Below are 15,021 nucleotides of genomic sequence, written 5' to 3'. Positions count from 1 at the left end.
GTGCATACTTTTGTAAATTTCAAATAGTGCATGTGTATAAAAGATGCTGCAAGTCGAGGGATCATTCAAGTCATCGACGAGAAAACAATCAACATGAACTGTCTGCCATTCCTGTTCGCGCTGGTAAGTCATTATATTTTTGTTTATAGAATTTCATTAATTTATTTATTAATTTCGCACTTCATATACAAAAGTATACAGACTTAATGCCATATGCATTTTAAGTGCTTTACGCCTTTACTTTAAATTGGATCAAGAATACTGTCACAGAATCTACCCGCATTTCATAATTACACATATTTTATTTTATTTTTGCCTCAGAGTGGGCGCGTTTGTGACATTTTTTTGAGGTTGGCAAGTTGGAACATTTGACATTTTATTTGCTTTTTAATTCGTCATCGTAAAGAGGACCAAAAGTAACCATTTGATTATTGAACAATGTACGCAAACCGACCTTAGCAACATAATATTTGTCTCGTTATTTTCAACGGTTTTGGCCTATTGGAAAAAATGGGATAAGTATATGAGGGTAATTTAGATTCCTTCTATGCTTGTTCTTGTTCTGAGATTTTTGCTTTGGGTGGTCCGATCTACGCAGAATTCAAGACATTGTTGGCTCATTCTGCGTAGATCGGATCACCAAAAGCGGGAGAAAATGTGATATATAAAATTCTCGTGTCTTAGTGTTAGTTTCCGAACTCTTCCGAAACTACTCGACCGATTCTTGTGTAAGTGTTTCTGTGTAATTGGTAGGTCTGAAAATCGGTAGTAAACTATATTTTAAACCCCTAAGTAATAAGGGTGGCCCACCACAAAAACACAAAAATATATAGTGCACAATTTTTTTTTGTTTGATATTTTTATAATTTGGCATTGAAAAAATACATACAACCATAAATTTTCTCTCTTTTACCACCAACCGCAATTTTAATATTTATATTTTTATTTAACTACACAAATATTTTATAGAAATAATGTATTGGCAGAACGTGTGCCGGATCAACTAGTAAAAATATAAATAAAACCGCGATATTATCCGTAAAATAGTTTTATTTCAATGTTCCAGTATTCTGGGTGAGATTTTATAGCCAATTTAAATTAAAGGCTTAAAGCACTTAAAATATTTAGATCCCAAATAAGAGTATAAGCGAAATTACTCTTGACTAAGTCTAGTTTCGAAACATGCCTCTTTACTGGTGGTAATAGTAATATTTTATTTATTTTCTTTATTAGGAAGAACAAACAGTTACACAGCGTACAAATACAAAAGGCACTAAATCTAGTAGGAACATTATATAACTGCATACCCCACAACGTTCTTCATAGAACATATATTTAAGACATTTCATATGGTATAACTATATGAAAAAGCGGCGGTAGCCTAGTTGGGTGTGGAACGGACTGCCAAGTCGAATGTCTGCAGGTTCAAATCCCAAGGGCACACACCACTGACTTTTATTAAAATCATGTGTGTATTCTTTGTGAATTATCGTTCGCTTTAACGGTGAAGGAAAACATCGTGAGGAAACCTGCATACCTGAGAGGTTCTCTATAGGAATTTCGAGGGTGTGTGAAGTCTACCAATCCGCATTAGCCCAACGTGATGGACTAAGGCCTAATCTCTCTCAGTAGTAGAGGAGGCCCGTGCCTAGCAGTGAGACAATATATATATTATTGTATTATATATGGCATAACTGATCGCCGATGGGGCAAGAAGGTTCTGGAGTGGAGGTCACGAACTGGCAAGCGCAGCAGACGTCCACCCACGAGGACAGATAACCTCATAAAACTAGCAGGAGGTCGTTAGATGCGGGCCGCTTACAATAGGTCAATCTGGAAATCTTTGAGGGAGGCCCATGGTCAGCAGTGGACATCCTGCGGCTGATGATGATGATACGCTGGCGAAATCAGCGAATATTCTTGTTCATTATTTATTATATGAATATATTTTTTTAAATTTGCAGGTAGCTCTCAGCCAAGCCGCACCTGAACCATTACTCGGTTTACTTGGCTTGGATCTTGGTAAGTATAACAATTTGTAATAATAAATATAGAGGCCGCGATACCCTAGTTGGGTATGGAATGGACAGCCGAGACGACTGTCCGCAGGTTCAAATCCCTGGGGAACATACCCCTGATTTTGCAAAAAATTGTGTTATTATTTATGAATTATCACTTACTTTAACGGTGAAAGAAAACATCGTAAAGTAACCTGCATACTTGAGAATTTCTCTATAGGTATTTTGAGGGTGTGTGAAGTCTGCCCGCGCTACAGCGTGGTGGACTAAGGCCTAACTATCAGTAGTAGAGGAGGCCCGTGCAGCATTGGGACAGTACATAATACACGGTCATGCCGACAATACACGCATAATGTAGATTTTTAAAAGATAAGGTAAATGTCCTCACAGTCGCATTAAAACACATTTGTGAAGTGTTTTTATTACTTAACTTCAGGGGGCCGTAGTCCGTCTACGAGGGCGAATCCGTCTTTTTGCAACTACGAGCATTCTAAACGAAGGACAGCTTTGTTAGAAGACAGGATAATAGACGGATATACCCTCGTAGACGGAATAGGATTCTCTGACCTGAAACATTGTGAGGCTACGTATGAGAGTTTTCTAAGAATTTTCGAAGGTGTGTGGCTTGCAATACAATGTAGTGTCCTAACCTAAAACCTCTCAGTAAAAGCCTAGCAATGGGATAGTATATAATGCAGAACCGATGTTATTGTTCATTCAAGTCGGAGATTTGGAGGTGTTCGAACTTCGCCTCATAGCCTATCATTATCTCATGACATATTACACGAAAAGTAAAACATTTATTTTTCATTCCAGATATTCCAATTCTAAATACACGTCTTAGCATAGGCGGTAGTAAAAGAGCACAAGGCAATGCCAACGCTGTCGGAAATGTAGCTGGTGCAGTACAACAGCAAGCCAATGCCGCTGGCAACGCTGCCGGAAATGCAGCTGGTGCAGTACAAGAACAAGCCAATGCCGCTGGCAACGCTGCCGGAAATGCAGCTGGTGCAGTACAACAGCAAGCCAATGCCGCTGGCAACGCTGCCGGAAATGCAGCTGGTGCAGTACAAAATAACGCCAATGCCGCCATACCCCAAGGTGCTCAGGTTGACGCTCAAGCCAATGTGCCCGCTGCTGCCGGTGCTAATGCCGGAGGCGCCGTTGGTAACGTCAGCCAGTAAAGCATAGACGTTTCTTTATAACCTTTGAATTTCAAAGCACGGTTCATGTTTTTTGAATTATCTCAAATTTGAATAAATTTCTTCAAAATATAATTCAGTTCCATCCATTTGATTGTTTTATTATGACTCTTTTGCGGTGTTAAAGTAGACACCGCTGTAGAGGAACGGATGCTTGCGTTCCTCTATGGAAGGGAAAGATTTCCAGTGACGCAGATGTTGCTTGTGATCGGCCGTGGCCCCTCCAATGGTTCCTATTCGGAGGTGGTATATATGCTGTGCAAATTCTGCTCTCGCAATCGAGTATCGTCTGTCGCCATCTAGCGTGATTGCTATGTTCCTTGAGTTCCCAGTTATACAGGTTTCATAAAATTCTAGGTTCCTTGAGTTCCCAGTTATAAAGGCTGCACAAAATCCTAGGTCCCTTGAAATCTCAGTTATACAAGTTTCACAAAATCCTAGGATCCTTGAGTTCCCAGTTATACAGGTTTCACAAAATCCTAGGTCTCTTGAGATCCCAGTTATACAGGTTTCACAAAATCGTAGGTCTCTTGAGTTCCCAGTTATGCAGGTTTCACAAAATCCTAGGTCTCTTGAGATCCCAGTTATAAAGGTTTCACAAAATCGTAGGTCTCTTGATATCCTAGTTTTACAGGTTTCACAAAATCCTAGGTGCCTTTAGATCCCAGTTATACAGGTTTTCCAAAAACCTAGGTCTCTTGATATCCCAGTTATACAGGTTTCACAAAATCCTAGTTTCTTTGAGTTCCCAGTTATACAGGTTTTATAAAATCCTAGGTCTCTTGAAATATCAGTTGTACAGGTTTCTCAAAATCCTAGGTCCCTTGAGATCCTAGTTATACAGGTTTTATAACATCCTAGGTCTCTTGAAATCTCAGTTATACAAGTTTCACGAAATCCTAGGTCCCTTGAGATCCTAGTTATACAGGCTTTATAACATCCTAGGTCTCTTGAAATTGCAGTTATACAGGTTTCACGAAATCCTAGGTCCCTTGAGATCCTAGTTATACAGGTTTTATAAAATCCAAGGTCCCTTGAAATGTCAGTTATACAGGTTTCTCAAAATCCTAGGTCCCTTGAGATCCTAGTTATACAGGTTTTATAACATCCTAGGTCTCTTGAAATCTCAGTTATACAAGTTTCACGAAATCCTAGGTCCCTTGAGATCCTAGTTATACAGGCTTTATAACATCCTAGGTCTCTTGAAATTGCAGTTATACAGGTTTCACGAAATCCTAGGGCCCTTGAGATCCTAGTTATTCAGGTTTTATAAAATCCTAGGTCTCTTGAAATCTCAGTTATACAGGTTTCACAAAATCCTAGGTCCTTTGAAATCCTAGTAATTACAGGTTTTACAAAATCCTAGGTCCTTTGAAATTCTAGTTATACAGGTTTCACAAAATCCTAGGTCCTTTGAAATTCTAGTTATACAGGTTTCACAAAATCCTAGGTCCTTTGAAATCCTAGTAATACAGGTTTCACAAAATCCTAGGTACTTTGAAATCCTTATAATACAGGTTTCACAAAATCCTAGGTCCTTTGAAATTCTAGTTATACAGGTTTCACAAAATCCTAGGTCCTTTGAAATTCTAGTTGTACAGGTTTCACAAAATTCTAGATCTCTTGATATCCCAGTTATACAGGTCTCATAAAATCCTAGGTCTTTTCAGATCTCAGTTATACAGGTTTCACTGTTATAGTGAGATTTCATTTTGTTCCGAACCGGCGCCTTGGCTCTTTACTTAGGCCTGCTCTATTCTGCTATTCGGGACACCGGGTCAGCTAGTAAGAAAAAAAAGAAAAAAGATAGTTGATAAGTCAACAATTACATTATGTCAAAAAATAAAAATTATAAAACACTTAAAATTGTTTCCATCATTCCATCTAACGTCACTCAATTGTTTTGCCTTCCCGCAACCCCTCCACTAACATTTAAACTTTATGGTATCGTATTAAAGTTCAAATTGATTTTTAAGTAGTTATTATTACGAATCGTTTGTATAGGAATATAGAACAGTATCATGTATAGACTTTTTCAGGCATTCATTTTTTTTAAATCTTCTCTTCGTCCATCCTCGTACTTCAAGAAACATAAAAAAAGAATTAGCGAAATCGGTTCAGCTGCTCTCGAGATTTGCGCCTAGCAACACATTTAGCGATTCATTTTTACATTATAGATGATCTCGTGTTCCTTGAGTTATCATAAGCGCAACTATATTCGATAATAAAGCATTTATTTTTTTTAAATACTTATTTTTTACAGTTCGTGATAATATGGAAGCATAATTCATCGCGTCGTTTTCGCTTTACATCTCGCTTCAAGGACTCTATTTATAGGAAACACTTGTATCAATGTGTCGCGTGTTTTTCATATAATTCCATTGTCGTATATGCTATATATCATTTTATTTATTAAGAACGTTTAAACTTTATTGTATTTAATGTGGATACAAGTGCATACTTTTGTAAATTATAAATAGTGCATGTGTATAAAAGATGCTGCAGCAGTCGAGGGATCATTCAAGTCAACGACAAGAAAACAATCAACATGAACTGTCTGCCATTCCTGTTCGCGCTGGTAAGTCATTATATTTTTGTTTATAGAATTTCATTAATTTATTTATTAATTTAGCACTTCATAGACAAAAGTATAGACTTAATGCTACATGCATTTTCTACCAGATAGAGTGAGAGATGATCATGGTAGGATTTTGTCAATTTTTTGCAAAATTTTATCCGCATTAATTTCATGCAATGAACATAAACTTTATTTTCCACATTACTTCAATCCTAATAAATGTGAATACTTAAATTCGTTGTGGTTTTACAACGGTATGATTTATTATGTTATCGCGAATGTTAGATATTAAAATAAAACCATTTTATGGATTTTGTCGCGGATTTTTATTTTACAATTTTCTCCCGACGTTTCGAGGACTGCAGCCTTCATGGTCACGTGGCGGACTGAGCTGTTGGTTATCCGAAAAGTCAGTCACATAATCTCACCGCATTTCACAATTATGCATATTTTATTTTATTTTTGCTTTGGGTGGTCCGATCTACGCAGAATTCAAGATACTGTGAGCTCATTCTGCGCAGATCGGTTCATCAAAAGCGGGAGAAAATCTAATATATAAAATTCTCATGTCTTAGTGTTAGTTTTCGACCTCCTCCGAAACTACTCGACCGATTCTTGTGTAATTGTTTCTGTATAATTGGTAGGTCTGAAAATCGGTAGTAAGCTATATTTTAAATCCCCAACTAATCAGGGTGACCCACCACAAAAACATAAAAATATTTTTTGCACAATTTTTTTTTGTTTGATATTTTTATAATTTGGCATTAAAAAATACATAATATAACCATAAATTTTCTCTCTTTTACCACCAACCGCAATTTTAATATTTATAATTTTATTTAACTACACAAATATTTTATAGAAATAATGTATTGGCAGAAGGTGTGCCGGATCAACTAGTAAAAATATAAATGAAACCGCGATATTATCCGTAAAATAGTTTTATTTCAATGTTCCAGTATTCTGGGTGAGATTTTATAGCCAATTTAAAGTAAAGGTTTAAAGCACTTAAAATATTTAGATCCCAAATAAGAGTATAAGCGAAATTACTCGTGACTAAGTCTAGTTTCGAAACATGCCTCTTTACTGGTGGTAATAGTAATATTTTATTTATTTTCTTTATTAGGAAGAACAAACAGTTACACAGCGTACAAATACAAAAGGCACTAAATCTAGTAGGAACATTATATAACTGCATACCCCACAACGTTCTTCATAGAATACATATTTAAGACATTTCATATGGTATAACTATATGAAAAAGCGGCGGTAGCCTAGTTGGGTGTGGAACGGCCTGCCCAGTCGAATGTCTGCAGGTTCAAATCCCAAGGGCACACACCACTGATTTTTATTAAAATCATGTGTGTATTCTTTGTGAATTATCGTTCGCTTTAACGGTGAAGGAAAACATCGTGAAGAAACCTGCATACCTGAGACGTTCTCTATAGGAATTTCGAGGGTGTGTGAAGTCTACCAATCCGCACTAGCCCAACGTGATGGACTAAGGCCTAATCTCTCTCAGTAGTAGAGGAGGCTCGTGCCCAGTAGTGAGACAATATACATATTATTGTATTATATATGGCATAACTCATCGCCGATGGGGCAAGAAGGTTCTGGAGTGGAGGCCACGAACTGGAAAGCGCAGCAGACGTCCACCCACGAGGACAGATGACCTCATAAAAGTAGCAGGAGGTCGCTAGATGCGGGCCGCTTACAATAGGTCAATCTGGAAATCTTTGAGGGAGGCCCATGGTCAGCAGTGGACATCCTGGGGCTGATGATGATGATACGCTGGCGAAATCAGTGAATATTCTTGTTCATTATTTATTATATGAATATATTTTTTTAAATTTGCAGGTAGCTCTCAGCCAAGCCGCACCTGAACCATTACTCGGTTTACTTGGCTTGGATCTTGGTAAGTATAAAAATTTGTAATAATAAATATAGAAGCCGCGATACCCTAGTTGGGTATGGAATGGACTGCCGAGACGACTGTCCGCAGGTTCAAATCCCAGGGGAACATACACCTGATTTTGCAAAAAATTGTGTTATTATTTATGAATTATCGCTTACTTTAATGGTGAAGGAAAACATCGTGAAGTAACCTGCATACTTGAGAATTTCTCTATAGGCATTTTGGGGGTGTGTGAAGTCTGCCCGCGCTACAGCGTGGTGGACTAAGGCCTAACTATCAGTAGTAGAGGAGGCCCGTGCAGCATTGGGACAGTACATAATACACGGTCATGCCGACAATACACGCATAATTTAGATTTTTAAAAGATGAGGTAAATGTCCTCACAAGCGGATTAGAACACAATTGTAAAGTGTTTTTATTACTTCAGGGGGCCGTAGTCCGTCTACGAGGGCGAATCCGTATTTTTGCAACTACGGGCGTTCTATATTAAGGACAGCTTTGTTAGAAGACACGATAATAGACGGATATACGTAAACGGAATAGGGTCCTCTGACCTTAAATGTGAGGCTACGTATGAGGGGTTTCTAAGAATTTTCGGAGGTGTGTGACTTGCAATACAACGTAGTGTACTAACCTAAAACCTCTCAGTAGAGGCCTAGCAATGGGATAGTATATAATGCAGGGCCGATGTTATTGTTCATTCAAGTCGGAGATTTGGAGGTGTTCGAACTTCGCCTCATAGCCTATCATTATCTCATGACATATTACACGAAAAGTAAAACATTTATTTTTCATTCCAGATATTCCAATTCTAAATACACGTCTTAGCATAGGCGGTAGTAAAAGAGCACAAGGCAATGCCAACGCTGTCGGAAATGTAGCTGGTGCAGTACAACAGCAAGCCAATGCCGCTGGCAACGCTGCCGGAAATGCAGCTGGTGCAGTACAAGAGAAAGCCAATGCCGTTGGCAACGCTGCCGGAAATGCAGCTGGTGCAGTACAACAGCAAGCCAATGCCGCTGGCAACGCTGCTCGGAAATGCAGCTGGTGCAGTACGACAGCAAGCCAATGCCGCTGGCAACGCTGCCGGAAATGCAGCTGGTGCAGTACAACAGCAAGCCAATGCCGCCATGCCCCAAGGTGCTCAGGTTGACGCTCAAGCCAATGTGCCTGCTGCTGCCGGTGCTAATGCCGGAGGCACCGTCGGTAACGTCAGCCAGTAAAGCATAGACGTTTCTTTATAACCTTTGAATTTCAAAGCACGGTTCATGTTTTTTGATTTATGTCAAATTTGATTAAATTTCTTCAAAATATAATTCAGTTGCATCCATTTGATTGTTTTATTATGACTCTTTTTCGGTGTTAAAGTAGACACTGCTGTAGAGGAACAGATGGTGACGTTCTTCTATGGAAGGGAAAGATTTCCAGTTAGGCAGATGTTACTTGTAACCGGCCGTAGCCCTCCAACGGTTCCTATTCGGTGGTGGTATATATGCTGTGCAAATTCTGCTCTCGCAATCGAGTATCGTCTGTCGCCATCTAGCATGATTGCTGTGTTCCTTGAGTTCCCACTTATACAGGTTTCACAAAATCCTAGGTTCCTTGAGTTCCCAGTTATACAGGCTTCACAAAATCCTAGGTTCCTTGAGTTCCCAGTTATAAAGGCTGCACAAAATCCTAGGTCTCTTGATATCCCAGTTATACAGGTTCCACTAAATCCTAGGTCTCTTGAGATCTCAGTCATACAGGTTTCACAAAATCCTAGTTTCTTTTAGATCTCAGTTATACAGGTTTCCGAAAAACCTAGGTCTCTTGATATCCCAGTTATACAGGTTTCACAAATCCCAGCTATGCAGGTTTCACAAAATCGTAGGTCTCTTGAAATCTCAGTTATACAGGTTTCACAAAATCCAAGGTCTCTTGATATCCCAGTTATACAGGTTTCACAAAATCCTAGTTATGCAGGCTTCACAAAATCCAAGGTCTCTTGATATCCCAGTTTTACAGGTTTCACAAAATCGTAGGTTCCTTAAGTTCCCAGTTATACAGGTTTCACAAAATCCTAGGTCCCTTGAGATCTGAGTTATACAGGTTTCACAAAATCCTACGTTTCTTGAGATCCTAGTTATACAGGTTTCACAAAATCCTAGATCTCTTGAAAACTCAGTTATACAGGCTTCACAAAATCCTAGGTCTCTTGAGATCCGAGTTACACAGATTTCACTGTTATGGTGAGATTTCATTTAATATAGTTTTTGTTCCATACCGGTGTGTTGGCTCTTTATTTAGGCCTGCTCGTCATCGCTAACTACTACTAACTTGTTGTTCCTAGGCTCTGTAAAACGTATAAAAGTTATTTAGGGAATTGCATTAAATTTTATAATAAAACTAGCTTTTGCTCGCGGCTTCGCCCGCGTGAAGGAGTTTTTCGGGATTAAAGTCCACTGTATGATAAAAGTCTTGCTACATATTTTCCCGGTACTGGTAGGTTCAAACTAATTTTATCCCCATGGGGGTTGAATTTATCAAAATCCTATTTAAGCGAACGTCTTCGTCATAGTAGCTCAAATCTTTAATTTCAGTGCAATCAGTCGAAAATCTAAGAAGATTTATACAAACTTTTATCCCCTGTTTTATACCCTTAGGGGTGGAACTTATCAAAATTCTTTCTTAGGGGATGCCTACGTCATAGTAGCTTTATGCATGCAAAGTCTCAGCCCGATCGGTTTAAAATTGACAAAGTTTCATACAAACTTCCATCCCCTATTTTATCCCCTAGGGGTAGAATTAATCAAAATCCTTTCTTAGCGGATGCCTACGTCATAACATCTACCTGCATGCCAAATTTCAGGCCGATCCGTCCAGTGGTTTGGGCTGTGCGTTGATAGATCACTATGTCAGTCACCTTTGAGTTATATATATTTAGATTACCTCCGATATTACCAATTTGCCCGGTTATATAACTTTCACGTTAATCGCGAGTTAATTTCTAAGGGGTATTATTATTACTTACTAGCTGACCCGGCCAACTTCGTACCGCCTAACAGTCGATTCTTTCATTTTTTTTTTCAATACTTATTCTGCTATTCGGGTCACAGGGTCAGCTAGTAAGATAAAAAAAGAAAAAAGATAATTGATAAGTCAACAATTACATTATATCAAAAAATAAAAATTATAAAACATTTAAAATTCTTTCCATCATTACATATAATGTCACTCAATTGTTTTGCCTTTCCGGAACCCCTCCACTTACACTTAAACTTTATAGTATGGTATTAAAGTTCAAATTGATTTTTCAGTATTGTTACGAATCTTTTGTATGGGAGTATAGAAAAGTATTATTTTTAGACGTTTTCAGGCATCTTTTTAAATCTTTCTCTCCGTAAGAACCATCCTCGTACTTCAAGGAATAAAAAAAAGAATTAGCAAAAATCGGTTCAACTGCTCTCGAGATTTGCGCTTAGCAACACATTCAGCGATTTATTTTTATATTATAGGCAATCTCGTGTTCCTTGAGGTACCATAAGCGCAACTATATTCGCCTACGTGATGAATAAAGCATTTTATTTTTCTTAATTATTTTTTTAACAGTTCGTGATAATCAGTGGCGTGCCTACCATATCGGGTATGGGTAAGCCAAAGCAGTACAAAAATTCGTCTCCGTTTCACATAAAACTAGTGTTGAAAAAATTTGACCCGTCAATACCTCTAAAAGAAGTTAAATTACCTATATCAATTATCAACCAATCTCGGAACAAATAACAATACAACGATTGTCGAGTGTCGACGCGCAATGTTTTATTTTGAAATTTCGTCACATATCTACCTACAGTACCTACTTAATTGCTGAAATAATGTTCCATTTCGCTGTTTACCGAAATTATTACGTTTGTATGTTTTGTAAATTGGAATATCTCTTACATACAGCGCCGATTAAATTATTATCCTTAAAATAAGTATCCCAAACACTTGTCTCGTTCGAGAAAAATGTGCAAAGCCAATACAACTTAGGTAATGTTTGTTCGTATGGAAGTATCCATCACGCCAATTAGTTTTGGATACTAGACTAAATAACTTATAAGATTCTTCAACTCAGGAGTACATTTCGCGCCTCTCGCCAGCTTGTTGAATGTTGTTTTTCATCATAACCTAACAAATTTACTTTCTTCTCGGCTATCAAACTTTCACACACTTGAAACTATTATCAGGTATAATTTTACTCATCTTCTTTATATTTAAATGTTTTAAATAATTCAAAAACACGTAATAAACACAAAAACTTTAAAAATGTGTCGCCGGCTCAATCAAAACAAACAACTAGTGTTGCCAGTTACTAATCGCAAATTATACTCAACATTTCTACTAAAATTATACGAAAAGTAATTATTACTATGTAAATGTAATTATGTTTATTCTAAAATCATTAAATATACATGAAAAATAAAAGATTATTCATCCAAATAAGGAATATTATTTAGAATAAATGTTTAATATTAGTAGAAGTGCAAAAGAATTGGCAACACTGTTTATAAAGCATGGCTTTATTTCTATTACTGTTTGCTATAGCACTTACTATAGCTATATGTGTGTGGTAGGATTTTATCCGTATTCAATCTATAAGTGTCAAGAGAAAAAACCATGGCAGAAAGCTTCATGGAAGCCCACGCAAGAGAGAGTGATGGAATATATTTTGTGCGCGTGTTTTATATTAAAAATGAAATGCTGCATACTGATACGGTTTAGATGTGGTTGTGTTAGGGTGTATTAGTGTGTTTGTAGGTGCGCTCGAGGCGAATCGGCTCGGTGCACCGACACTAAGCGCGGGGAATTTTTAATTTTACTACCGACCGTAAAATTACGATTATTGTTCCATATTCCGTTTTGTGCTAATAATTTTAAGGCAAGTCAGGCTTTTGGGCTTCTATAGAAGAACCGCCACTGGTGATAATATGGAAGCATAATGCATCGCGTTGTTTTCTGCATCTCGCTTCAAGGACTCTATTTATAGGAAACTTGAAACACTTGTATCAATGCGTCGCGTGTTTTTCACTTAATTCCATTGTCGTTTACGCTATAATATATCATTTTATTTATTAAGAACGTTTAAACTTTATTGTATTTAATGTGGATACAAGTGCATACTTTTGTAAATTGCAAATAGTGCATGTGTATAAAGATGCTGCAAGTCGAGGGATCATTCAAGTCATCGACGAGAAAACAATCAACATGAACTGTCTGCCATTCCTGTTCGCGCTGGTAAGTCATTATATTTCTGCTTATAGAATTTCATTTATTTATTGAAAATAAAAATTTAAAATAAAACTATTTTCCGGAGTTTTTCGCGGTCTTTATATTATTATTTTCTCCCGACGTTTCGAAGACTGCAGCCTTCATAGTCACGGGGGACTGAGGTGTTGTTCATCCGTAAAGTCAAAGTTATAATATCTACCTACATTTTACAAATACACTTATTATATTTATATTTAAACAAGTTGTGTTTAAATTTTAGCTGTTGACGGTCCGATCTACGCAGAATGAGCTCACAGTGTCTTAAATTTTGAACGAAGGCTGCAAAGTCTTCAAAACGTCAGGAGAAATTCTAATATATAAAATTCTTGTGTCACAGTGTTAGTCTGAAAACTGCTCCGAAACGGCTCGACCGATTCTTATGCATTTTTTTTGGATATAATTGGTAGGTCTGAGAATCGGTCGTAAATATATTTTAAAGCCCTAAATGATAAGGGTGGCCCACAAAAAAAAAATTGAAAATTTATTTCAACTTCAATTTTATGATTTGGCATTAAAAATACATAAAATCATACATTTTCACCATTCTACCATCAACCCCTATTTTTATCGTGATTTTAATACTTATAATTTTATTTAACTACAAAAATATTTTTTTGTAATAATGTATATGGCAACACCACGTTTGCCGGATCACCTGGAATATAAAATACCGCGATAAAATCCGTAAAATAGTTTTATTTTAATGTGTTACAACGGTTTTATCTTAGTTGGTCGCTTTAAGCACTAAAGATGTTGACTTCTATATATTTTCTTTTTATCGTCCGTATTTCATGATATGATAGGTGGCGAGCCTGTAACAATGTCGTGCACAAATTCTAGACACCGGGCTGATGATTATAAAATCCCTTTACCCGACTCATGATTGAACCCGAGATTGGCAGTTGTAATCTTTTTTGATGCTTTGAATGACGGGACGAGCTTGCCGTTCGCCTGATGGTAAGCGATACGATCCATAAACATTAGAAACACCAACACCTTGAATTACCAAGTATTGTTTGGTATTCCACTTCGCTCGCCATCCTGAGACATGAGATGTTAACTCTTATTATGTCTTGTAGTTACATTGGCTACATATCCTTCAAACCGGAACACAATAGTGAGAATACACTGCTGGCGGTAGAAACAGACATTGCGGTGGTACCTATCCAGGCGGCCTTTCACATATGAGATCTACCACCAGTAGTAACTCAATAAAATATTCATCAAGGCTGATACATTTATATAACTATGATAATAGTAATATAAACTGTTAAATTTGCAGGTAGCTCTCAGCCAAGCCACACCTGTGCCATTCCTGGGTAATCTATTGAACATAGATCTTAGTAAGTATACGAATTTGTAGTAATCAATATAAAAGCTGTGATAGCCTAATTGGGTGTGGAATGGACTGCCGAGACGAATGTCCGCAGGTTCAAATCCCAGGAGAAAACACTTCTGATTTTCTAAAACGATGTGTTATTCTTTATAGTAGGGGAGCCCAAGCGGGAATTCGGGATTAACTAAAGCGCGGCAGATTAATGTACAGGGGATACCTTGTACCCAGTTAAATACTTCCACCCATTATTGGCCTTACATATATGGCCGCCTGTCAAGGATAAAAGATCAGATTAGTTAAAAAAAATTATCATCAGAAATTCTCGAGCGTGTCAGATTAAGGTAGGATGATTTAGTTACATGTAAGAACGTATATAGTTCACTAATCTGACATTTTGGGTATGACGTAAAGAAAAGGCAGGGCTATAAAGTTGTAAAAAACGGCATCTCGACTTTCTCGAGCGTGGCTAATTTTTTTATTTTGAAGGAAATAATTCAAGGACTACGAAAAATATATAATCTGATGATTTCCACTAGCCGAAGTAACAAAAATTCATCGATAAAGTTTAATACGTGTAGCTACGTGATGCCTATATTCCCCTCTACGCGTTTATATTCCTGTCTCACTCTTTTTCTACCTATTACTCTCTCACTCCGTCCCCACTCTGGTATCTGTTTCCTTAA

At 37.4% G+C, this 15,021-nt stretch overlaps 2 protein-coding genes across 3 annotated transcripts; both read left to right on the top strand.

Annotated features, from left to right (window-relative positions):
• Positions 1 to 3,309, top strand: LOC119193859 (circumsporozoite protein-like). Its single transcript, XM_037447731.1, has 3 exons — positions 1 to 123; positions 1,965 to 2,022; positions 2,835 to 3,309. Exons 1-3 carry the CDS (start codon positions 31 to 33, stop codon positions 3,200 to 3,202), a joined length of 519 nt encoding a protein of 172 aa, XP_037303628.1. The 5' UTR covers positions 1 to 30; the 3' UTR covers positions 3,203 to 3,309.
• A 2,348-nt stretch (positions 3,310 to 5,657) lies between these two features.
• LOC119188479 lies at positions 5,658 to 9,043 on the top strand. Of its 2 annotated transcripts, XM_037437841.1 has the most exons (4): positions 5,658 to 5,798; positions 7,656 to 7,713; positions 8,514 to 8,574; positions 8,629 to 9,043. In XM_037437841.1, the coding sequence occupies exons 1-4, from the start codon at positions 5,769 to 5,771 to the stop codon at positions 8,864 to 8,866; spliced, it is 387 nt and encodes a 128-aa protein (XP_037293738.1). In that variant the 5' UTR covers positions 5,658 to 5,768; the 3' UTR covers positions 8,867 to 9,043. The 2 variants fall into 2 exon arrangements, with proteins under 2 accessions (XP_037293738.1, XP_037293707.1); XM_037437810.1 differs by having other exon boundaries at positions 5,660 to 5,798; positions 8,514 to 9,043.
• The last annotated feature ends 5,978 nt before the right edge of the window (positions 9,044 to 15,021 follow it).

The sequence above is a fragment of the Manduca sexta genome, chromosome 1, assembly GCF_014839805.1.
Source record: "Manduca sexta isolate Smith_Timp_Sample1 chromosome 1, JHU_Msex_v1.0, whole genome shotgun sequence".
NCBI classification, from domain to species: domain Eukaryota; kingdom Metazoa; phylum Arthropoda; class Insecta; order Lepidoptera; family Sphingidae; genus Manduca; species Manduca sexta.
The sequence above is the reverse complement of the archived record's forward strand: the minus strand, read 5'-3'. Positions and strand labels throughout refer to the sequence as shown.

Bases quoted from the DNA above. Each gene is read 5' to 3' on its own strand.
- LOC119188479 (XM_037437810.1), top strand. From the start codon at position 5,769: ATGAACTGTCTGCCATTCCTGTTCGCGCTG. The intron at 5,799-7,655 runs GTAAGTCATTAT...TTAAATTTGCAG, and splicing joins TGCCATTCCTGTTCGCGCTG to GTAGCTCTCAGCCAAGCCGC. The intron at 7,714-8,513 runs GTAAGTATAAAA...TTTTCATTCCAG, and splicing joins TTTACTTGGCTTGGATCTTG to ATATTCCAATTCTAAATACA.
- LOC119193859 (XM_037447731.1), top strand. From the start codon at position 31: ATGTGTATAAAAGATGCTGCAAGTCGAGGGATCATTCAAGTCATCGAC. The intron at 124-1,964 runs GTAAGTCATTAT...TTAAATTTGCAG, and splicing joins TGCCATTCCTGTTCGCGCTG to GTAGCTCTCAGCCAAGCCGC. The intron at 2,023-2,834 runs GTAAGTATAACA...TTTTCATTCCAG, and splicing joins TTTACTTGGCTTGGATCTTG to ATATTCCAATTCTAAATACA.